The 26,966-nt window shown below is 34.8% G+C and overlaps 1 protein-coding gene across 2 annotated transcripts in view; it reads right to left on the minus strand.

Moving 5' to 3' along the window:
• The window catches only part of LOC140170323 (short transient receptor potential channel 4-like), a 290,327-nt gene that overhangs the window by 115,724 nt on the left and 147,637 nt on the right, over positions 1 to 26,966 (minus strand). For both annotated transcript variants that reach the window (XM_072193690.1, XM_072193689.1), the window contains one exon: positions 19,993 to 20,103. In XM_072193690.1, the coding sequence (XP_072049791.1) occupies positions 19,993 to 20,103 (111 nt within the window). The remainder of the gene's footprint in view (positions 1 to 19,992; positions 20,104 to 26,966) is intronic.

Raw genomic sequence — 26,966 nt, forward strand, 5'->3', positions numbered from 1 at the left:
TAAGATAGCCGTAGCTCGTTACTTATTTACTTACAAAATAATCATAACGTACATGCGGTATTCAATCAGAACTTTTTTTTTTTCTAACACTCACTCACATATCTGGCAAATGCATTGAAGGTTAACTTCCAAATATTGATTTAAAAAAATAAGTTAGGTAAATCGGTTTGATGCAGTTTAAAGCCCTAATTACGAAATGTGTGTGTCATTTAGCATTAGGGATGTTTTGAGTGACCACTCCTAAATAAACCGAACTCGTTACCATCGATTTTATTATGATTCCAAAGCATATAATCTGCTCCAAAATCGTGTATAATATGAAGCTCATACTGCGTTCGGTTTTTGAGTTATCACATATTGAATAAACACATAATTACACTTATTATCAAAGATCCTACAGGGCAGTGTCACATAGGCTATTAAGGTGTTGTAATTTATTTCTGTCGACAGACAGATAATGCAAATTTGATAATGTCATTGTCAAACACCAAGCAAATGCCAGTTTTAAGGGTACGGATGATATATAGACATGATAAAAAGGACAGCTTAACACATACATTGCTCTATTTACTGTTTTTTGTCAAAGCGCACTGCATATATAGATTACACTATATCAGGCTTCTATCTAATGAATATGATTATCAAAGGTCTTTCAGTAAACGGCTCTTTTCGGGCCACCAAAAATGTTCACATCAGCAGATAGGCGATATCTGCTTCTTCGCTGTTGATAAGTGACAGTCTTCAGTGAACGGCTCTTTCAGAGCCATTAGTAGGCAAGGGGCGGCCTACGTGTCTCATTCTTAGGGAAATTATCCTGAAAAAGTCAAGGTGAACCCGCTAAAAACTTACGAATTGTCAAGACTTTGAATATTACTTTCTTACGATTTTGTTGGCATATTTGCACGACTACCTCAATCGAATATTACTATTCATCATGTACGTATTTCGTATTTTAGTATTAAGGGATGGTACTTATACAAATGAATTTATATCATAGTGTAGAACCTAATGTAAACTATTTCTGGATAATGTTGGCATCCTACCAAATCGATATTAAATATTATACCAAGCACTGTAGGAGGGTACTTATACAAATGAATTTCTTTCATAGAACAGCAAGAGCACGACACCTTTAAGACCACATAAAAAATCGTTTACGTCCGCCTCCCTCCTCACTGTCTGGGATAGGTCTATGTCTGGTTTTTTTTTTGGAACTTTTAGAGTCTAACCCTTCATATTCTTAAATCTAAAGAAGGGCCTCGTGTTCCTGGCAGATGCTAAGAACGGTTAGCAATGTCAATGTTAAGTGAATACTGATGTATTGTCAATTTAGTAGCTATAAAAAACATCTCAATGTTCACAAAAGTGGGGACGTGAAACGTATTTTTAATTGTACGTGGCCTAGCATGAACATCTCTGCAGCTGATAACAGTGATAGATATATGTTATGCCTACGTTGTTCTTACAAATAGCTCACAGTTATGATCAGAAGCACTATTGAAATATTATATAGAATATGAGACAGTCTGACGAAACAATTCTTAGATAACATGAGTACGTCTAAAGCAGGCTAAGTCTTTCCTCTAAACTTTGTCGTAAATATCAGTGCACTTGGCCGATGGCGAATATCGCACTTAAATGCCACTTGTTCTGATTACTATACAGCAGGCAGTTACGTCGCAGTGTTTATATGAATACTGTATGACACTGACATATCTGGTCTTAGAAAACGAGTCGATATTCTGAAGTTTGAAATATGGATGTACTATGTTGGAACTTGTACAAATTCTCATTTTTATCTAAGTCAGACACATGTTTTGATGAAGATATTTTGTTATAAACGATATGATATAGAAATATGTTAAGACAATATTATTATTTATTCATTATTGGATCAAATTGATGGTAACTTCAAGGACCTCAAGGAACCTCAAGGACCTCTAGGACTTCAAGTAACTGAAGAAAATAATATGACTTATTTATAATTGGATCAGATTGATGGTAATTTCAAGGACCTCTTCAAGAATACTAGCAATTTAAGATGATATCAAGATTATACAAAACAATGGTCTGTTAGACGCCTACAAGAGGCTAAATTATCACATTGTTGGTACCCTTGAATATTTTGGCACGGTACCCTCCCAAACATGGGATACTTTACTCGGCCAATACAGAATATCCCCATTTCCAACTATGTGACAATGTATTTTTTTTTTGTATCATATCGTTATTTAAAGGAAGTCATTTGTGATTTTCCGGGTTTGAGATTTTTGGCCTAACTCACTTCTAGCCAGGCGGTTTAGGAAGCGATATCGTCATTTTTTGACGTCGCCATTGGAGTAACACATAATCATGATATCTCCATAAACAACTGAATACATGAATACAAAACCCACCCAAGTCCATGGGAAGTGATTTTGAGAGAAAAACCTGTGTATCATTTTAATTCTGTCAGTTAGATTTAACTGGTCAATATGGTAAGTTTTACGTGCAAATGAGTGTATTAACCTGTGTTAGGTATGGCGATTAGCATTTCAGGGACTTCGTGGGGTTCATTTTAAATTTTGGACTTGGGTGGTTTTTTGAATCATATACAAAGACAACAATGTTAGAATGAGATTACCAGTAGTAAGATAATACAAAATAAAGCACACATGTATGTATTGTATACTGATGATAAACATTCTGCCATGTAATATAAACCACACACTTTCTTTTATTAAACCCATTTTTAATTCAAAAGTCACTCTCTAGCAATGAATGTGTTACAAGTGAACTTTTATACATACTGGATTTCAATCAATGTGTTACAAGACTCAAATCATGAAATTGGGTGATTCTCTCATACATGCTATTTTTCACATGCTCAATAGACACAGAGAATGAATTTGAGTTGTTCTTTCATACATATGACATACAGTACGTATAAAAGTCCACTTGTAACACATTCATTGCTAGAGAATGACTTTTGAACAAAAAATGGGTTTAATAAAGGAAAGTGTGTGGTTTATAATACATGGCAGAATGCTTATCAACATTATACATACCTGTGTGCTTTATTTTGTATTATCTTACTAGTGGTAATCTCATTCTAACATTGTTGTCTTTGTATATGATTCAAAAACCACCTTCCAAAAGTCCAAAATTTAAAATGAACCCCACGAAGTCCCTGAAATGCTAATCGTCATACCTAATACAGGTTAATCCACTCATTTGCACGTAAAACTTACCATATTGACCAGGTAAATCTAACTGAAGGAATTAAAATCATACACGGGTTTTTCTCTCAAAATAACTTCGCATGGACTTAGGTGGCTTTTGCATTCATGTATTCATTTGATTAGACGCAGGTCCAGTGTAAAAGTGACAAACTGGCCTATTTAAAACTCAACAGAATAGACATCTGGTTTGGTGAATGGCTAATTTAGGCGTGCCTTTAATTTAAATCAAAAGGAACAAAAGAAAACTGAAACTAAAGAACTGACAAATAAAATGAAAGTTATGAAAAGTACAGAGAAATAAAACTGAAATAAAAACTGCTTTAAATAAAGCTTCATTAAAGAAAATGTGTTGTCTCTTTGTGGCGCTTGTTGGAATCTTTATTGCGCCTTGTATATAGGCTAGTTTGTCACAAACGGGACCTTCGTCTATTCAATTGCTTGTAACTTTACTTCTTGAGGTCACATTGGATTCAATGTGGTGTCATAATGTGTAGGATTTGATGGTGCATCTAAAAAAATAAAAATAAATTTATTTCAATATGGTTCAGTTTTGAAATTGTGATTATTTTTCCAAGTGTAAGGATACTTTGTAAGTACGTGTATATTATTATTGAATCTAAGACAGCAATTTTTTGTGAATTGCATTGATATGTATGAATGATGATAATACCAAACTGTCAATTTATGGCATAACGAAGGAGCGTAATAGAATATAAATCCAATACCTCAAAGAACTACGGCTCATAAGATGTTCAACTAGATAGATATTCAAATAATATAGTGCGGTAACCATGGTAACCGGAGGGAAATCACCCCTGGCTAAGTTCCTTTTTATTAATCGAAATAGGGCACGACCGCAATTTAAAAATTATGGCAATCATGTGTTAACACACTTTTTCTGGGGCATGTTAACCAGGTTTCATCATGTATTCCCCCCTGTGCCTCAATAGACCGGCGGATACGTTTTGAAGCATGCTCTTAATGTCGAGATAAAGCGTATAATAGATTCAATATGACCTGTTAATTTTCTCTCTGCTGTCAGATCACATAGATAAAACACATGAGTTAAACATGATTAAGGCGGTGTCAGGTGCGTGACCAGTAATGTAGTTTGACTGATATGGTGGAGCAATTAATACTCCGAGTATTGTACGTACAATATTGTATGTACAATATGTACGTTATTTAATCTATTGCCATTCTATTTCCAGTAATGTTTAAGTTCTAACGAATGTTTGATGACGAAAAATCGATAATATGTTACATACAATATCTAGCAGAAATATATTATCGATTTTACGTCATCAAACATTCGTTAGAACTTAAACATTACTGGAAATAGAACGGCAATAGATAAAATAACGTACATATTGTACATACAATATTGTACGTACAATAAAAAGTCTGTATACTGCTTTATACTTGACACAATGTGACGACGGCAAAAAGTAGGTTAAGACCCAGTAAAGTTAATCGATTTTGAGACACCACAATTCTTCAAGTAGTCTCTTGTGGATACTAAGTTAATGAATAAAAACAAAACTATAGTATAACATAAAGACACTCATGCATAAGTTACAGCCATTGGATGAGCATTGGAAGATGACTTATGACTGTATCTATCGCGGTGTCACGGTGGCCTAGTTAATAGTAGACAACAGTATTATATTACTGTAGCAACTGTAGACACAATGATCAGTCACCATTATCACGTCCTATATAGATAGGAACACTTATTTTGACAGTTACAGCACTTTGCTTTGTTCGGCTTATAGTTGGCGAGCAATAGCCGGCTCGTGTTTATTAGAGTTTGGGTGAAGGTTAAGCTTACAGAAACTTCCAATTCACTGGCAAGGTGAGTGATGTAATACTCTGATTTTTGAATTTTTGAATATATCGCGCTGCACTAAATAAAAGCAGGTTGCACTCATTATCTGTGCAATATCTGCAATCTTACAGGTGCGAGTGATCAGCACGATATGGTTCAATGCAGAGGTACCGCGTGAACATACTAGTGAAGTGCGGTATATTCAAAAATTGTTTTGCCTTATTGCAATAATAAATTTCGGTAAATTTTGGCCACGGTTGCTTGATGCATAATATATAATTGGCTTCATTATTAACTAAATGCAAACTATAGATATTTATCCTAAATCATATTTCTTTATTTGCAAGGGGTATGTGATTAATAATGCCATTAAAACAGCTGGAATAGGTGAAACAAGCAACAAGGAAATTTCATCAAACAAACTAAATAGCGCCACCAATTTTGTCATTAAAGGGGGGAAATTAAAGTTGAGAATGACTCAAAAGCATCTGTATACATTAGCATGATATCACATTTAGCTGTTTAAGCCTAAAATATGGTTGTACATGTTTTGTTTGAAAAACGAAAAAATGATCCCATCAAACAACCGTGTGGCATATTTCCAAGAATAGAATAACTATGTCATAAAATATGTACATATTGCATATGTGTTATCACTATCTATAAATATCATAGAATAACACATTATGTGAACTATGTATAATTACGTTGGCAATATTGAAGACTCGGTATTGAATATAATACCAAACATGTTGTTAAGTATTTTCCATTTCAAGCATTATAGCGTGGTACTTATACAAATGAATTGATCAAAGAACATCTGTCAACTATTTCTATAGTATGTTTCAAGTTCTCCATACAGTACCAAAGTCTTCCAGACCCTTAAACTTAGGTAAATTATAAGGTTGGCAGATAAATTTCGCAACTTGGCACGATGACTCTCGAAACGTGGGATGCTGTACTCAGTACAGGGTTTCCTCATTTCCAATTAATTTACCATGCTATTTTTTGTTTGTATTTTTTATCCCTTTTTGTATTTAAGATTCAACATGAGCAATATCCACATCAGAGTAAAAAATGCTCCAACATGCACATGGGCCAATCATTATTGGTTCACTACAGCCAGCAAGATGATGCTCCAACATGCTCTTGGCCAATCATTTGGTTTACTACAGCCCAATCATGGACTAGCCAGTATAAGTCCATGCGCTTCACATTAACGGCTTGAAGTCAAATGTCAGGGATGTTCCCAACAACGTATCCAGCAAGAGTAAACCATATAGGGATGAAGTTGATAATGGATACTGAACATTGACTTAGGAAGATTTTCAACATGTGGCCCACTTTGGGGGTACCCGAGGGGGGTTCCCACAAAATATAGCTATAAACACCCATTTTCAATCTATTTTATCACAATGTTTTAACTTCACCTTGGATTATTGGGGGAGTGGGGCTGAAAGGTATTCCAGACCTCGCACCAAAATTATTAAGGGGCTGCGCCTCCCCACCATCCGGTTCATAAGCCTATGCTGAAGCAGTTAATACCCCTTCTCATCACGATGTAAGTACGTGTATCAGTATTGAATCGAAGGCAACAGTTGAATTGCATCAATGTATGAATGATGATAATACCAAACTGCCAACTCGAGTCATCACGTAAGAACGTCAATGAATTTGAAAACACATAACTTTCCAGAAAATTTAACTAGATAGATATTCAAACAATATAGTGCGGTAATCGGAAGGAAATGACCCCTGGCTATATTCTCATTTTATTAAACGAAATAGAGCACAACCGCAATTTAAAAATAATTGCAATAATGTGTTAACACACTTTTTCTGTCGCATCTTAACCTGTTTTATCATGTATTACCCTTGTGCCTCCAGAGACCGGCGGGTACGTTTTGAAGCATCATATAATGGCAAACTAAAGCGTATAATGGATTCAATATATGACCCGTTAATTTGCTCTCTGCTGCCACATGACATAGATAGAGCACATTAATTAATCAGAACTAAAGCTGTTTCAGGCGGGACCCAAAATGTCTTTGACTGATATATGGTGGAACATTATTACTTGACATAATTTGACGGCGGCAGAAAGTAGGTGAAGACCCAGTAAAGTTAATCGATTTTGAGACACCTCAATTCATTAGTAGTCTCTTGTGGGTATTGAGTTAATGAATAAAAACAAAACTAGTAGGACATAAAGAAACTCATGCATAAGTTACCGGTCACTATATACGGTCTTTGGAAGACAACTTATGACTGTATCTATTGCGGTGTCACGGTGTCCTAGTTAACAGTAGACAGCAGTGTCTAATGCTGTAACAATTTCTTTCCAGGATCTGTGTAACTGTAGACACAATCAGTCACGTCATGGAGAGGGACACATACTGATTTTGGCTACCACAGCACTATAATTTGTTCAGCTTATAATTTGCGAAAACTATTCGGTGTGTGTTACTGCAAGAGTCAATAAAGTCCCGATTGACGCTCGCGTAAATTCACATATATGTGCTTCAGGCGTACGCAAAGCGCAACTATTAACTTAGGTGAGGAGGGCAACGGCATTCAGAGCACCAATCCAGTGATTCAATATTCTATCGATGATGTAATCATGCCTTCACCAATAATAAGCCCATCAAAGTAGCATATAGGTGAATGAAAGTGATAACCAATGGGCACCCTTGAAGTGAGCACCAAACAGAAATCACGTGTTCAATCCGTGCACTACCGTTTACCTTTTGCATATTCATTTTGCGCGTATTAAATAGTAAAACACATCATACCCGTCCAACATCCAAAGAAAACACGTTTTAATGTAAAGATGTTAATAATGGAAAGTGCAAAATACTCAAAGTCAGCTAAATAATCACTGTACTTTAGTAATGCGTTTACATGTTACGTATTTCAAAAGGCAAACGCTTTCGGCGACTGTATGTTACGTGACATTTTAGTTTTGCCAATAAGTTGCAATGTAAACGTCAAGCGTAAACGTTTTCTCTGCACAGACAGTCTTATTTAGGCTTTCCTATAGCGAGTACAGCCGTAACCTTTGTCTTTATTAGATACTTTCTGCTGTGACATTTGTGTATACGATGTATTGCCCGTACAGACATGTTCCATAAACGCCAAGCTTCAAATGTTCTTGAATAATGCTTGAAAACGCTGGCTTGGCATAACCAACAGTGCCTATAAATACAAATGTAAGTGTCTGGTACATCCGTTATCGTACTTTTGTATTTGTTATACTTTTCATTACGGTTCATCCAGGACTGTATCCTGTAATATTTTAGTTAGTCTCCCCGTGGCTCATCTGGTAATGGCGGGGCAGATGACCCATGATAAAAAAACATCTCGTTTCAGTCGGTTCCGATCAGGGCAATAAGCCCGATTGTTGGCTACACTTGACTGTCCTGTAAAAATTCCCGACCAGCTATCTACGGCGATTGTGCCTGGCCGAAGTTTCGTCAGCGTTACCTCCTAGATTTCAGCTGTTAATGCCTATAGATATGCTCGACATAAAAAAAAACAGAACAAAAACAGAACAAAATAATTCTACTGGTAACTTTTTGACCATCTGTTAGAATAACTGCATTACAAAGTAATATCTGAGTTTCTTATGTTTCTCAATCCTAGGTGCATGTTAATAAGTACGCAGGCACTTCATTAACAAAATGAATATGTCTCGAAAGTAGAAGAGGGTGAATGTATACCGGGACTTCGTAGCACACACGTTGCCCGCTGGCGATTTTTTTTTACTGTCAACATTTGCATCGCTTAATACATTTACATGATATACTTTAGTATTTGAGGCTGGATTGCGATGTGTTCAGTTTTATACGACGGACCTCTTACTTAACAAAATAAAATACAATTAAAATTCTACCAGGGTTCGAACCCACAACCTTTGGATTAACAGTCGCGAGCCTATACCACTACGCTACTTTTACTGTGCCAAAATGCGTTTGTTTATCATACTTATTGATTACGGAATAAAGCGCATGCACACGATATGCTATTACCTGTCTATTACTAATATATTATAATTAATCTCCGATCAATAATGAACCTTGCCTCCGACTATGCGGTTCCTATGCAAATGTTGACTAGTAAAAATAATATGGCTGCCCGCAGAATTATTTGTCCCAGAACAATGCACAATATGGAAGTGAAACCTTTGACCTTTGTGGTACTGCAGCATATGGTGATGTAATCAAGCAATCATATTTCTATCATAATTAAAAACAATAAATGTGATCAATATAAAGTGAAGAGAGTTGGTATTCTTATTAGATGTGGATGTTTTCAGCATTTTGACCGGCCATATTCATTTGAAATTAAACTAAGTAGAATATTACCTCCCACAGTAAAGGATAATGCTCATGTACTGGATCATGGGATACATGTACAAACTTTTGCTGACTTCAGTTTACTTCCTGGTACAGCCAAACTGACCACAAACTGATATAATTAGATAATATAATGCAGTAATTTGTGCAAAATCTAATTATTATGCTATGCACTACTCATGTTCCATACACTCTCCTGGACTAATTATCACGACAATACTTGTGTGAGGGTAACTGTAGGAGTTATACGTCATTAACAATTCGATTGTATGCAAAGAATATAAATCTTGCGCCAGTAGATTATCTACTTAGCGCTACAATTCAAAGTAAAGTGATATCATAATACATGAATAATAGGCTACCAGTAAATTCAACATTCGACCCGAGGTGTACTTGACCTTGGCAGGTGTTTACACATGGCAGTAAAACAGGATGGATGGAAACATGCACTATGGACCACAATGGCCTCATCCCAATGACACAGTTCAATAACCTCAATTAAACAATCATAGTGCAAAATTTGACCTCAAGTTGCAGAGTATGAGTTTTAGTACCCACATTTTCAAAGGTCATTCAATGAATGTACAAATGTATTGGGGTTAAAGAAATGTGCCCCTGATAGATGAGCATGTTGTGGATCTTAGTGATGATGGAAAACTATGCTTAGAGTATAATGGATACTGTTTTAATTATCCTCTGGACAAACTCATGATATTGTACTTATACCGTATCATTTTTGTATGTGCCTAAATGGGACGCACCACCCGAGAACCCTATACCTAAACCCACATACCCTAACCAACACTCTTATCGGAGTTCAGTGCCCTGCGTGTCGTTTTAGCTCTTGTAGTACTATTGCAATATGTGTATTAAAAGGAAACTAAACTCAATTACAATAATATTATGACTGATATTTGTATTCACACGACATATCATTATTATCACTCTATTTTTTTATTATTTTACTTACAAAATAAAACACCGCCAAATATAGCCAGTTTAACTAAACAATGACCACAAATTTATTGGTCACTAATTAATATTTGCCCTTTTTATGCTTATAGTCAGATTCACAGCTAGAGTAATCGCTGGCACATTATTGTATGTGATAAAGTCAATGTTCTACAGAGCTAACTATTACAGCTAACTATTACTTTGCATATCAATGGGGACTGTTAATTGGTGGGTACCTTTAGGGCCTATTCTGGAATTTCCGTTTGGGCATCGTAAAACACCTGGATTTTCACCACGGTTGTTTGATGTGATCATTTATTAATGTTTCTACCAAAACGTTACATATTTTTCAATTATAGACCTTTACAGTACCAGCAGCTATCACATTAATAGACACATATATCTCTTTGCTATTTTTAACTTGGATTTTCTTTTCTTTTCAAATATTTCATCTTATTCTGCCTTTTTGTGGTAATTTTTATTCCATAAACTGTATATTTATGTACAAATTGAGGGCGCTATTTACATCTATTTAAATATTAATTTAGCTCAATGATGAGTTTTTCCTTTCCATTTTGTAATTAAAAGTAGTTTGAAAATTTCTTTGCTATATGTTACTCATTTTCTGATGTTCTAATGACCTTATACAAGTGTCTATCCCTTGAAAGATACAAACAAGAGATAAGTTACATAGTCCCATCAGTGTTCATCCAGTGTATGGTTCAACGCTGCTTTTAAATGAACACAGATCTACATGCCATTAAACAACTGTGTCACCATTATATTACTACTAATATTTCGAAATTAATGTCCGTTTAGTTCGCCCGGACAGACTATGCACTGTCACTATGGACCATAATGGCCTCATCCCAGTGGCGTAGTTCAATAACCTCAATTAAACAATCATAGTGAAAAAAATGACCTCAAGTTGCAGAATGTGAGTTTTTGTACCCACATTTTCAAAAGGTCATTCAATGAATGTACAAATGTATTGGGGTTTAAGAACTGTGCCCTGGTAGATGAGCATGTTGTGGATCCTAGTGTGTGCAATGAACAATATCCTGACGTATTTGATTCGAACCCACAACCTTTGGATTAAAAGTCGCGAGCCTACACCACAACGCTACTTTTACTATGCCAAAATGCGTTTGTTTATCATACTTATTGACTACGGAATAAAGCGCATGCACACGATATGCTATTACCGGTCTATTACTTAAGAAATAAAGGGTAATGCATGATCCTTTACACGAAAATAATGTGTCCGAGGCAGTAAAAACGTAAATAATGGGTGAGGCGCAGCCGAACCCATTATTTCAACGTTTTTACTGCCGAGGACACATTATTTGCGTGTAAAGGATAATGCTGCACCTTTATTTCTATTCTATTACCACAAAATAGTGTGATTTAAAGAGAAAATATCAAATTTTTTGCCCAAATATTTCAAGTTGTTTACCTCAAGGTGGAGCGCATACGCGTAGCCAAAGCATATGCACATTCCAATAACACAACCTAACATTCCATTCTCCCCTATAAGCAGGTATGCACATACAATAACACACCCCTGACATTCCATTCTCCCCTACATAAGCAGGTGTGCTGTGCGCTCTGATGTGCGCTGTGATGATAGAACATTAAGTTCGTTGCCCTTGACACTTTATCGCTAATTAATGGTCTGTCACGTGACACGTTTCAACAAATCACAGTGCGCGATTTTGAATAATGGGTCGTGGGGGTAATAGAATAATAAATAAGTATTTAATATCCGATCAATAATGAACCTTGCCTCCGACTATGCGGTTCCTATGCAAGTGTTGACTAGTAAAAATAACATGGCTGCCCGCTGAATTATTTGTCCCAGAATAATGCACAATATGGAAGTGAAACCTTTGACCTTTGTTGTACTGCAGCATATGGTGATATAATGGGAAGAAGTACACATCAAGCAATCATATTTCTATCATAATTAAAAACAATAAAATTGATCAATATAAAGTGAAGAGAGTTGGTATTCTTATTAGATTTGGATGTTTTCAGCATTTGGACGGGCCATATTCATTTGAAATTAAACTATAAAGTAGAATATTACCTCACACAGTAAAGGATACTGCTCATGTACTGGATCATGGGATACATGTACACACTTTTGCTGACTTCAGTTTACTTCCTGGTACAGCCAAACTGACCACAAACTGATATAATTAGATAATATAATGCAGTAATGTGTGCAAAATCTAATTATTATGATATGCACTACTCATGTTCCATACACTCTGCTGGACTAATTATCACGACAATACTTGTGTGAGGGTAACTGTAGGAGTTATTAGTCATTAACATTTCGATTGTATGCAGAGAATATAAATCTTGCGCCAGTAGATTATCTACCCCGGGTTATCTACTTAGCGCTACAATTCAAAGTAAAGTGAGATCATAATACATGAATAATAGGCTACCAGTAAATTCAACATTCGACCCGAGGTGTACTTGACCTTGGCAGGTGTTTACACATGGCAGTAATACAGGATGGGAACATGATGAAAAACTATGCTTAGAGTGTAATGGATACTGTTTTAATTATCCTCTGGACAAACTCATGATATTGTACTTCTACCGTATCCTTTTTGTATGTGCCTAAAGGGGACGCACCACCCGAGAACCCTATACCTAAACCCATATACCCTAACCAACACTCTTATCGGAGTTCAGTGACCTGCGTGTCGTTTTAGCTCTTGTAGTACTATTGCAATATGTGTATTAAAAGGAAACTAAACTCAATTACAATAATATTATGACTGATATTTGTATTCACACGACATATCATTATTATCACTCTATTTTTTTATTCTTTTATTTACAAAATAAAACACCGCCAAATATAGCCAGTTTAACTAAACAATGACCACAAATTGGTCACTAATTAATATTTGCCCTTTTTATGCTTATAGTCAGATTCACAGCTAGAGTAATCGCTGGCACATTATTGTATGTGATAAAGTCAATGTTCTACAGAGCTAACTATTACAGCTAACTATTACTTTGCATATCAATGGGGACTGTTAATTGGTGGGTACCTTTAGGGCCTATTCTGGAATTTCCGTTTGGGCATCGTAAAACACCTGGATTTTCACCACGGTTGTTTGATGTGATCATTTATTAATGTTTCTACCAAAACGTTAGATATTTTTCAAGTATAGACCTTTACAGTACCAGCAGCTATCACATTAATAGACACATATATCTCTTTGCTATTTTTAACTTGGATTTTCTTTTCTTATCAAATATTTCATCTTATTCTGCCTTTTTGTGGTAATTTTTATTCCATAAACTGTATATTTATGTACAAATTGAGGGCGCTATTTACATCTATTTAAATATTAATTTAGCTCAATGATGAGTTTTTCCTTTCCATTTTGTAATTAAAAGTAGTTTGAAAATTTCTTTTGCTATATGTTACTCATTTTCTGATGTTCTAATGACCTTATACAAGTGTCTATCCCTTGAAAGATACAAACAAGAGATAAGTTACATAGTCCCATCAGTGTTCATCCAGTGTATGGTTCAACGCTGCTTTTAAATGAACACAGATCTACATGCCATTAAACAACTGTGTCACCATTATATTACTACTAATATTTCAAAATTAATGTCCGTTTAGTTCGCCCGGACAGACTATGCACTGTCACTATGGACCATAATGGCCTCATCCCAGTGGCGTAGTTCAATAACCTCAATTAAACAATCATAGTGAAAAAATTGACCTCAAGTTGCAGAGTATGAGTTTTTGTACCCACATTTTCAGAAGGTCATTCAATGAATGTACAAATGTATTGGGGTTTAAGAACTGTGCCCTGATAGATGAGCATGTTGTGGATCCTAGTGTGTGCAATGAACAATATCCTGACGTATTTGATTCCAGATCACTCTACCACCTGTTCAAAATAAATACCAGTCTGGTTACACTCGATTGGAGTCTTAACTTGCCATACACCTTTTAGCCGTAATCAACTTGTCTACTTAAAAATAGCAACGTACTTTTCGATTTAACAAAATGCATTACTCCTTGTGAGATTTCTTAGGGACTGGTTCGATGAAAATTTGATGTTTTGATTGACTTTACACAGATCGTTCCACCCAGGCGACTCGTGTGTTAGAATAAGCCCTTAAGCGCCCTCTAAGGTCTCTTGTCTGTAATCGTGCATGAACGAAATTCATATGACGTACTCCTAAAAGAACTAAGAGACAAGGCAACTATACTACTTTGCTCAACTCGCTAGTCTGATATATGTTCATACTTTCAAGTGTACTGTAAGCTTTGACGTGTTCAGAGAACAAAAATGTGCATAATACATGTATAACGAGTACTTGAACACTCTTCACTCCACTTTATATTGCACCATGATCCTCACTATATGATCAACAGCAATAGTATTCTAAAATTTCTTTCCCAGTTTATTTCATTACATAAAAGCGTCGTAGCGAAAAAAAACACACGGACCCATTACATTCAGCATGGACATCCAGGATAAAGCCTTATTTGGAAACTCATCGATTAAAACTTGCAGTATTATGTAAATTTTTAATAGTATATTTTAAAAACGTGATTTTCGGGCTGGGTATCCGATAGATACGTGTTAAACTTCACATACCCGCCATTTGTAAACCATGTTTTATATAATGGAGACCTAACTGACGATAAACATCTTCAACTCCGACTGGTAGCAATTTTCAAAACATAAAAGACAAGGCTAACATTACATTATCGCTATCATCTCTAGGGAACACATTTTCCTTTCTGTTGCCATGATACAAGCATTAAAGCACCCTCATCTGTCAGAACACAGTTCTAAACTCTAATATGTTAATATATTGGCAATGACCTTTTGAACGTGTTGGGTACACAAAACTCATACTCCACAACTTGAGGTCAAATTTGTGGGTATCATTGTTGTATGAAGGTTAATCAACTGCGCCAATGGAGTTGAGAGCATTTCAGCGCATAGTAAAAACAAAGCGTCTGTGTTAATTGTTAGCAGATACTTTATTTAATCTGGGAATGGACTGATTCTAAAAATAGATTCCAAGGAAATATGAAGTATATACCATATTATTACATGTGTATACTCAATATATTAGCATATTCATTCAACGAAACCTGTTTTACAAGAAGAAATGCAATATCTTTTTCTGTTACTTCACAGATATTGGAACCCAATATATGTGGTTACTTATTCCTTTGGAGGACAGTATTGGGCCATTCCAGTTGAAATCCATACACCATGTACACCTCCTACGGAATGCATGACCTTAATCTCACAAAACAGGTAGTGTAGATTTCAAATGAAACCACATACTCAGAAAATCCCATTTAAAAACTCCCTGTGTGGAAGATGAGGTTTTATCATACAGTAGACATGAATAACGACATTTCATTGGTTAATAGCCAAATAATATAATTTCGTATTGTTCAGCGTTCATAAATTACCGTACAATATATAGCCGTATTATTCAGCTCTTAATCAGTACCGGCAATTAACGGGCCTGCGTTGTATTGTACACTGTACTGTGCTGATCGCGTATGCGGTAGAGACGGCAATTACGCGCTACCTCGCGTCGCGTGCTAAGTGTGCGTCACGCGTTGGCAATGGCGCGCAGTATTACATGGCTTGGTGGTAGTTGCATGACAGAAAACTTGAAAGCATACTTGGAAGAGTTTGGAGTAGGCCTATAACTTGATCATTTTATAATTGTGGTATTATTTAATTATTATTTATTTATTTATTTATTTATTTATTGATTTATTGATTTATTGATTTATTGATTTATTGATTGATTGATTGATTGATTGATTGATTGATTGATTGATTGATTGATTGATTTCTTTATTTCTTTATTTATTTATTTATTTATTTATTTATTTATGTTAAATTCATGTCTACTGAATGATAAATTCGTTACCCCCTGTCTGTTCACAGGCGGCCTCGTGTGATACGACCTCAAAACCAGTGATATTTTTCGTATTGCATGAACAAACAGGGGATAACTAATAGTGTCGTCGTAGGGGGTATGGATTTCAACTGAAATAGCCCATTGTCTGATTTAAGAGGGAACCTAATGTTTAGAAACAAGATATAGCAATGCGTTTTGTGACATACTTCCCGTCTGCACACATTATTACCCGTCCTTTTAAAAGAAGAGTATAGAAGCATGTAGACAATAACATTAAACATTATTTTGTGCTGCCGAATGTAGCGTGTACTATGTTGGTGTCGTGTGTGGTTATATGTGCAAGAGGGAGCTGTTTATAATAGACACATTGTGTGTCTGGTAAATTTCTTTGGAATATGTGATGCGATCAAGCAAAATCAGTCGGAACTCGGAAATATTGATTTTGAGATATAGCCAAACAAAGGATATATTTCCTTTTGTTTCCTCTTGTTTTGGAAACTCTTTAATTGCTCATACCTTGTTCATTTTCATTGGAGTTTTCTGCAAAATGCAGCTTTGCAAATGCTTTTGACGATCTTATAAGAAACTGAAAATTTAATATTTCCGAGTTCCGATTGATTTTGCTTGATCGCATCACATATAAGTCCATACATCAGGTTAACAATGAGCTAGGTACCACACATGAAAAGGAAAATTCTCACATGGTTTAACCATATGAACAATAATAATGGGATAAAAAGCCTGTATCCTGAAAACATTACTGTGAGGGCCCTTTTTTTTCAAAATGGCTGCTATAATCGAATGAAAAGCAACTATATCTCCAGATTATACAAACAAATTGTGTTGAAGTTTGTACAAGAAAGATAATGTGTTCTTAGCTTTATATTGAAGCTTTTTCACCACGAAATTTGACATCACATCGGTCTTCAAAACCTACAGATATGTTAAAGATAATCATATACACATGACTCTGAATAGAATTAATGAGACGAACCTTATGTATTTGTTTTCTTAATCTTTTTCTTTTTTGTTAAAATAATTCTTAAGGTATGTTGCTCATTGTTAAGTGATTTGACATGGGTCCTGAAGTGTTCCCTTTTTTTCTACACTCAGTTCTCTATTAGGATATACAGGGCCCCTAATAAAATAGATAATAGCGTGTGTGTAGAGTGAAAAGCATTGTTTTTAATTCTTAATCTCGTAACTATTACTAGTATAAATCTCTCAAGTTGATATTAAGACGGACCCTAAACCTGCTTCCCGTTCTTTGTACAAGACCGATTGTGAGCTAAGAGCCGTGATTTTAAGGGATATCCTTTCAGTCATAAGTATTAGATTTATCACCTGTCGAGGATGAAACATACCTGTACCTTAACCACACCATTGCTAATCTCTAATACACTTGATTATGTTCAAAATATTACATGGTATCCAAATTGCACAAATCCAAGAAAAAATTTCAAATATTAAGGGTAATATTTGAATTCTCCGTGACAAATGCAGTCTATCGAGTACAAACATGACCACGTTTGGGTTTATGGTTCTAAAAATAATTTTTTTAAATGGATCAACACTGCAGAGTTGAGATTCCTAGTACGTTGAAAGGTATAGCCTATATATCCTCCAATACACTATGATATATATACGGCGATAACCCAGGTAATTGAGTCCCTATTTAATGCAATATGTATCCAGTAAGTATTCATCTATATAGTACGACAGGTAGCCAACAAAAAAGGTCAAGCAGTTTGTGTGCGATTGCATTATTCCGAATTTGTTTTTTGTTGATTGATTTTTGAAATTCAATATACAAGTGCAAAAACACAGGAAGAAAGCAAATCGTTAAATTTGAGATAGAATATTGATGCCATCGGTGGCTCATGAAAGATTCAGTATGTGATGAAAACGTAAGTAAGATAACAATCTAGATATATACCTTTCATAATATATACCTGTGCAGTACACATGTACATACACACCGTCATAGCAGATAATATCGAGTTTAGACATACAGGGTGTATCAAAATGATTGGTACCCATCAATATCCAATGAGCATGACCAAGACTGCCACGTAAAAATGCAGCATAACATCCACCTTATTTGTTGAGTTGTGTAATAAAATGTCATATAACTATAAATTGTTGTCATATAAAGAGAATCTAATGTTGAATTTGGTAAAAAGCAGGCGTTTCATTAGACAACAAACCTGATGGGTAGCAATCATTTTGATACACCCTGTACAATTATAAATAAGTAATAATAATCATGATAATGAAGACTACGCGGCTCCGCATTTTTATTTTTTAATGTAATAAGTCTCAATATTATTGATGATATAAATTAACTCTCTAATTTTGATGTTGTTGTTCTGTCAGAGAGGCAAGATAATTTGATGCTTATGGTTAGTATTATATATTATTTATAGTTTAGATTTGAAAAGAGTCAGAGACCTTTCTGACTGCCCAGGTTTATTATGGTTATTAGAATGTATCATAACAAAACATGTGAACCATTGTTTTTCCTACGCTTTTCTATTCCACTAATGTTATGTTAAAACATTTCCTATTCAATTAAGATGATTATGAAATGTGTCCCTTTGAACCATCGATTATCAATATCATAAGTGCCCTTGTTATCATTTTCTACAAACCTTCCCCATTTATAATAAATGCATTCTTTTCTGTGCGTCATTTCAACATGGTTTATAGAAACTTGGAATTTAATCCAACCATTTTCGACAACAAAACGGCTTTTTCTGTGATGGAGTACTGATTTACTGACATATTTGCCAAACTATCGCTTAACAAAATCAATTTAGGTTCTCTCGTTTCCTTCCATGTTCTGTGTCTCACGACACCATGCTGTCTTATGTTCTGTCTACCCCGGGGAAATATATCACTATCATGCACGGCCTCAACCATTATACATGCATATTCACGTTCGTGGTACATAGGGAGTTTATTACTTTATGTTATGTTATATAACATTCAAAAATACATTATTTTGTCTTGTGTTTTGAGTCTGTCTAGTCTGTTAATACTTAATAATATTATTCTGATGATAATGCCAAGACTGCAAAATCAACTCAAATGGGGTCATCCTATCCAAAGATACACAAGTAAACAGTTTGTTCTAAAACATGAACTATTGGGTTATAAATAATTATTACAAAAAAAATAACATGTCATGTTGTAAGACATTGTTATGTATATAGCGAGAAGTGTTTCTTATTAAAAATCAGTTATTTTTAACACAACTTTTCGAAACAAAATATTTTGTCAAAATTAAGCAAGATTAAGCAACCTAAGCAAGATTTCAATGTTTTCTGGTAACCTTTGTGTACCTATTTTATGTTTGTTAGATATCGACGTCATTAGTCATTACCGTATACAGACGTATCCAGGTAACCAGGTAATTTTGTTTTATAATGACTATAGAGGGCGGTGTTGTCGACATACTGCATTGAAATCGCAATGCTCCTTCACCTCAAATCAATGAAAATACTAAAGGTGCAAACTGGCTGTTGCCTTTGTCACTGTCCGCTCTCAGCAAATCGCTGAAGGCACGACACGGGTTATATATAGACGGTTTCTAGTAATCCCCTGTTCGCCACTATGCGTAAATAAAGACCTGGTCATGGTCATGATAATGACATTGAAACCAAATAGGTAGTAGACGCCTTACCTTGATAATTTGGTAGTTATTGTGGTGTGCAGCTAGAATGATTGGGGTGATATCGGGATGGTAATCGTCGTTCTCTGATCGACACTCAATTATATCCATACAACGATCATCCTGAAAGAAATAAACAAGTATATAAATTACCGATTCATGCAAAATCTAGTATTACCGTATGTCTTAAATAAACGGCGATTTTTACGATCAGCAAATCACTGAATGGGCCTTTAAGTACCGATTAGTTAAAATTATGATATTGTGATTATATTGCATGTGCATTTGTTGTCATGTACCTACAAATTAAAGACTTACATTTTTGTTAACTTAGTCAAGCAGTGTATTGTTGTTGTGCATTGGAGTGAATTTGGGCAAAAGGTGATTTTGGCCTTAAGTTATTGCGGCTCGCAACATATTGTATTATATTATGTTATATTTTATAGTATCTGATTGGTTAAAATGGCGGTCATTGAATTAACTCCCCCCCTCTTTTTAATCATTACGTCAAAACTGAACTATTCCCTTCCCCAGGCAATAATTCTGTTTTACATGTATTATTGTAAGACCAATCTATTCTAATGTTGTTGGGGTTTTTCTTTGGGGGTTGTTTTTGTTTGTTTGGGTTTTGTTTTTTGTTTTCGTTTTTGTTTGTTTGTGTTTGTTTTGGGGGGTTTTTTTGGGGTTTTTTTTGTTGCTTGTTTGTTTGTTTTGTTTTGTTTTTTGTGGATGGTGTCTGTCATGCGTCTCTGTCGTCGAAAGATACTAAATATGTTTGCAGATGGTACTCTAAAGACGATAATATCCAAGGCAACTCACTTTGGATATCTATATATAGATAAAAGAATACGATATTATGCATTAACCGCACATTCATCATGTTCATGCTCACGCCTGCATTATGTTGTATCGCCCCAAGTGTTGTTCTTTTTTGCTATGTGATGATTTCAACATTGGATAATAAACACGTCGCTCCCTCAATCCGCATTAATCTGTATTACATAGTCTGGCTGTAAGCATGGTAAGTGGATATGACGTTGTTTTGGTGCCCATAGTTTTGTTTTTGATGGATATTGCTTTTCAAGACCACCAACCTCAAAAATAAGTTTAATGGACCTCTGTTAGCATTTATCATTTTGAAATATGGCGGGTCAAAGTCCCCCATGGAGGTCGAATCCTGACCTTTGACCCTTTTGCTTATAGCTCTAGAAAAGTATGTCACATATAGGTAAAAGTATACTTTTTCTTGGATTGCTATGACAAGAGGAATAATTTGGGGGACTTTTCAACAGCATTTGAGCAGTTTGCATTTTGACCTCTGTGTGAACTTTGACCCACCATATCTTAAAATGCTCAAATCTGACAGAGGTCTTTTTGAAGTTGTTGATCTTGAGAAACAATATCCATCAAAAACAAAACCATTGACACTAAACCAAGCTTCTGTTGCAAAATTGCGTTTGGCAGCCAGACTAACACGAAACATCGTCATTTTCCTATTCATTGTTCTATGTCCTACTGTTGTCACCAAAAAAGATTTAATTAGCGCTGTTTAGATATCAATGTTAAATTGGGTGTCATGAGTACAAATTAACCAAAAACACGGTATTCATACGATCATGATTCTTTTTTCCGTCGTCAATGGCGTGTACCCTGCACAGACCAGATTTGATATTAAAAAAAAGCGCAGTGATATTGTGCGCTACGCACATGCACAACTCCTAGACGTTGATCCACAAGCCTCAGCACACTTTGTGACGTCATATCCATGACGTCATAGCCTTAAATTAAAGAAGAGAGTCCGAAAATCCCGAAACTAATGATTTTGTCAATTATCTTTGACTTCAATGTTTATCTATAAAACAGACCCAGAAATTTGGATCGATTGAACCCATATTTATTGGTCGAGCTATGATTTTTTTAAATATTGGACGAGGCGTAGTCGAGTCCCAATATTTTAAAACTCATAGCGAGACAAATAAATATTTGGCGTAAAGCATCCACGTTAATCATTATGTTTTGGGTCCAACATTTTCACACACTTGGATTCATCAAAACATAATAGTGCCTGAAACTGATCCGAATACATTTGAATTTAAGAGTGCTATAGGCAGCTCCAATGTTGCTGCTAAATCAGCAGCTTACTGTTATGGTTTATGTAATCACTGTCAACACTACCAAACCAAGTAGAAACTTAATTATCTAGAAAAATTGAATTCTTAAATAATAATTTAGGGACGCCTCTAGCTGTTTTAAAGATTGAGATGTATATTGTACAGAAGACAACGTCGTCTGATGTTTTATCGGTTTCATACGTTTAGATAGTGAATGTTTTGTTTTGTGCCTGTGTCAGGCTTAGGTATGTTCTCATTAATATTTCCCTCATATAACTGAAATGTATCGTACATAATGTTCAATTTATATTAATATGTGGACTATACAGTTACTTAGAAAAGGTTATACTTAGCAGAGAAGCCCTTCTTTGCACAAACTTATCGGGGTAATATTTTGCAATTTTAAATCATAGTTTACTTTGTCAAAAATAAAAAATAAAAGTTGTTTGACAATTCTATCGCAAACATATTGCCATTTGAAGTCTCTATTTTTTTCAACTTTCCAGCGACTATTTTTAAGTTTAAATATTCCATTTCACCAATTATAACAGGCTTTAGGAATTAAAACACTAAATTCCCAAATTAGGTTAAGTGGCTTTTCATGCCTTTTATTTTGTTTCATCTAAAAACTTGCATAATTTATTTCACTGTATAAGCTTCCCCTTTCAAGATGGTTAAGTGATCGTGGTACGATTTAGTGGACTCGTTAAAAAAGGTAACAATTTAGCGCGCTTTTTAGTTGTTATCAAGTAGCGTGCAGACTGTACTAGCGAAACAAGTTTTATATTTTATGGGTTGCAATCTACCATCACGACGACGATGATTTATAAGAACATTCACACTGACGTCTCAAAATTAAACTGCGGCTTGTCTGCAGGGGTGCTGTTTAACATAGTTGACAACATCTCAAATAACTAGACAACTTTTGCAGGAGTGTGTTTTATTTTTTTAGTTGTTATTATTTTTGGTGTTCCGACTTAAGTGTTCGGTAAATGTTAGGTTTACAAGTTAAGAGAGGTGGCCTTTTCAAAACACACACCTTAAATTTCCCACCAAACACAAAACGTTTTATTCTTTTTCAGTTATAATTGTGAACAGGATGTCTTCCTTTAAAGGTACGTAATTTGTTGACAGAAAGTACTGCAAGTATTCTCATAAGCTAACATTCTTGTTAAGGGTAGACTAGGTATTGTTGGTCGAAGCAGTCGAAACAAAATTTTCATTATCTAAATCAATATATTATTTAGACCCGCTCACTCGGAAAAAAATACTTCAGCCAAAAACAAAACCCGACAATTTCTCACAATTGTCTAGTTAATGAAAATTCATAACCTCATGAATATACGCGAAGCCTGTGATCCAATCAAAAGAAATCGATTTAGACAATAATACCATAACTCAAAAACCACAGGACCTACAAAAGTATATCTTTGATATTTGAATTCTTCTGCCCGCTTGATATGAAATAATCAATACAATTTTTGCCAAAGCTCACTACCATTTGCACAATGTTGTGAACAACCAATTCACAACAGTATAAAATAGTTGCTAACCTTAAACCTGGTATTCTTAGCAATTGTGTATTTCAGCAACATGATGAAAAGAAATTTAAAACTATTGGAGAAATAGGCTTTATTGAACGCATCTGCATGGTGCACATATTTAAGCGTAAAACTTAACAAGGTGTAAAACTTTATACGGTATATTCCTTCACAGTAACCATTACAGTGTTAGAAGCCAATGGTGTGATTCTCTGGTAACACGGATGGTGTTAGTTAATCATTGAAATTTATCATTTCGGCGAGTTCGGAACCGCTTTTTTTAATAAATCAAGAATACTAAGTAAGTTTGATCGATTCAGATATACACGCGGTTTAAATATTTAGATTTACTTTACACCAACGAAGTCGCTAAAATTGCATTTAACGGGTTTTTAATTAATGTTCTAACTACTTGACACTTGCTGCAGAATCACGTGATAATTTGGTTGAAGGTGCACTTCGTGATCCACAGTCTCATTCTCAACTTACTCAAAAAGGTGACACTGTTATACCATCAGAAACCTAAAATCCCGTCCATAAGTCGTTCGAACACTTGTGTAAAAGTAGGATTTATTATAGTTATACTTAACATACTGAAATTTAGCTTTCTTTGGTGTAAATTCTGAACCCGTTCCTACTACTACAACCCTCCCCCTTCCCCACCAATCAATGATGGATGTCTCTAAGGGTGCATGGCTAAATAAACAACTACCAACATTGATCGGGGGAATGGGGGCATAATTTTGCAGCACTCGTATTAAAGTGTTCGAACAATTATGAACGGAATTGTAGGACTTCGCCATTTCGTGTGCACTACCTTCAAGTCCTTGTAAATTTGACCATTTGGTAAAGAAACCGCCGTCCAATACGTATTTTGGGGGGTTGACAGCCAGAAATTATAATACACTGACCTATGTGACACCATAATCCATGGAATGCGTAACTCGCAAATTCAAAATACGAATCAACTGACATTTTGAAATAAGGATTTCGTAGATATATATTGAATCATACCATACAAAAAGGATGGCAGGATGACAAAATACCATGTTAATAATTCTACAAGATCCTATATATCTATTATGATAAACTATAAAAAGTGGTGCCCATTTTTACTATCTGTATATCTGTTCTAGTGCTCTAACACCATAATTATTTTTCAATCGGGATCTTTTTCATCCAAATCTACATTATGAGTTTGCCTCTGATAAGCATTTATAGATGTCATCACCAATTTCACATAAGCTATACCACAGTGGTGTAATTCCTGACCAGGGATTGAATGACATGTTGCTGTTGTTGCTTCTGCTGCTGCTATAATTTGTTGCTATTGATGTTGATGTGTTGTTGTTGTTGTTGTTGTTATTATTATTTTGTTGTTGTTATTATTATTAGAGTTATTATTATTAGTGTTAGTGTTATTTTATACTTTTGTACTCAAACGATCAAAACCATATTAAAATTTGTAGTAAAGCCACGCCATCAAAAAGGATTGATCCTTAGCTTAATAAGCATCGTTCTTTTGACTATTTTGTTAACAAACAGATTTAGCACGGTATTTATAGGGGTCATTGGGAATTAGAGTTAAACTTAGACATTTATTACTGACGATGTTACATGTAACGTACCATAATAGCTATAAATAAACATCATTTATTTCGTTCATTTTGTGCATAAAACATATAATACACATCGGTCGCGGTAGTTAACATTATTTAATCACAAAAATTACTTTCACAAAAATTATAGCAGAGTAAACAATACGTTAGTAAGATATATAAATGTATATATATTCGATGTATTGACGATTTAATAACGATTCTGCACAACTGTACACGATTCTTATCGGCAAATACTTGATTACTTAGGCTTAAATTAACTATGATAATAATTAAAATTGACTTATAGCTCATAATCAGTTGGGGTCATCTACGTATATTTCTCTACCATTATATTGTAGCTGCATTTGCCACTGTAATGGTTTCGTTTATAACATATCCTGGTAAAATCTGGTGTGTATATTGTCATATCATAATGAATAACCATAAGTCATAAGCACTTTATTTTTCGAACATTTTAATCTCATATTTTATTGTATTTATTGCATAATATGTGTAATTACTCATTTAGTTCTTATTAATAAGAATAACATACCATGTTCATCCAGAGGATCGCAAATCTTCGAGAAGAAATCTAAACCTAAAACCGCATTAATCGCCCAAGACGGTCTGTATGAATTCAATGTTATGCCTTTTGATCTTCATAATGCGCCATTAACTTTCCAGCAAGCGACGCAAGAAGTATTGCGTGAGTTAAATTGGAAGTTTGTATTCTGTAACTACATAAACGATGTAAAATATCTTTGGTAGAAATTTTGAAGTACATTTGAATCATTTTAAACAAGTATTTGATATAATAAGAGAAGCAGGATTAAAGTTACAACCCCAGAAATACACTTTTGGACAAACTGAAGTCAAGTATTTTAGGGCACATCGTTAGCAAAGATGGCATAGCTACAGATCCCGCCAAGCTGCAAATTGTTAAGGATTATCATAAACATTACCGATACCTTAACCGTTTTGGTTATAGGTTGTTCAGGTACCAGTGTGTTTAGGTATGTTATATAAAGTCTGCACAAAAAGTAACTCAGCTGTTATAAATACGCCTATAGATTCAGAACTAATAATTGTTTTTACAATATTTTAACATAGCGAGAAGGATGATTTATTTACACGCATTTTGATACCCCATTCGTCAAATGTCGTTCAATATTAACAACACAGTAGTGCTTTTACAGAAAAATACCCGAATTTAAAAGTTGCAGTTTACAGCGATCAATGGTTATAATGCCAGCACTGTAAACACGTAAAGCCTGCCATTACCTTCGCGCTTACTTCAAATTAATACAAATAACAGCATCTTTTAAATTGGGGTATTTTTCTTTCAAAACACTGCTGTATTGTCAATATTGAACACAATTGGGCAAATGGGGTATCAAAATGCGTAAATAAATCATCCTTCTTTTTATGTTGAAATATTGTGAAAACAATTATTTGTTCTGAATCTATAGACGTATTTATAACAACTGAGTTACTTTTTGTGCAGACTTTAGAAAGACTTTATCATATTGTACGGTATGGTCTCAGTGTGTGCATTTATTCCCAATTTAACAGCGGTTTGTCTGAATAAATATGTTATAGTAATCGTGTGTATTAGACTGTTCATTCATCACCATCGAAAATAAATCATACACACGTCATTGCAAATCATACGATGCCATCACGCCATGTCGACTACCTCTCCACAGTTACAAATTTAATTATTTGTTGTAAAC

This window comes from Amphiura filiformis, chromosome 14 (assembly GCF_039555335.1).
Source record: "Amphiura filiformis chromosome 14, Afil_fr2py, whole genome shotgun sequence".
NCBI lineage: Eukaryota > Metazoa > Echinodermata > Ophiuroidea > Amphilepidida > Amphiuridae > Amphiura > Amphiura filiformis.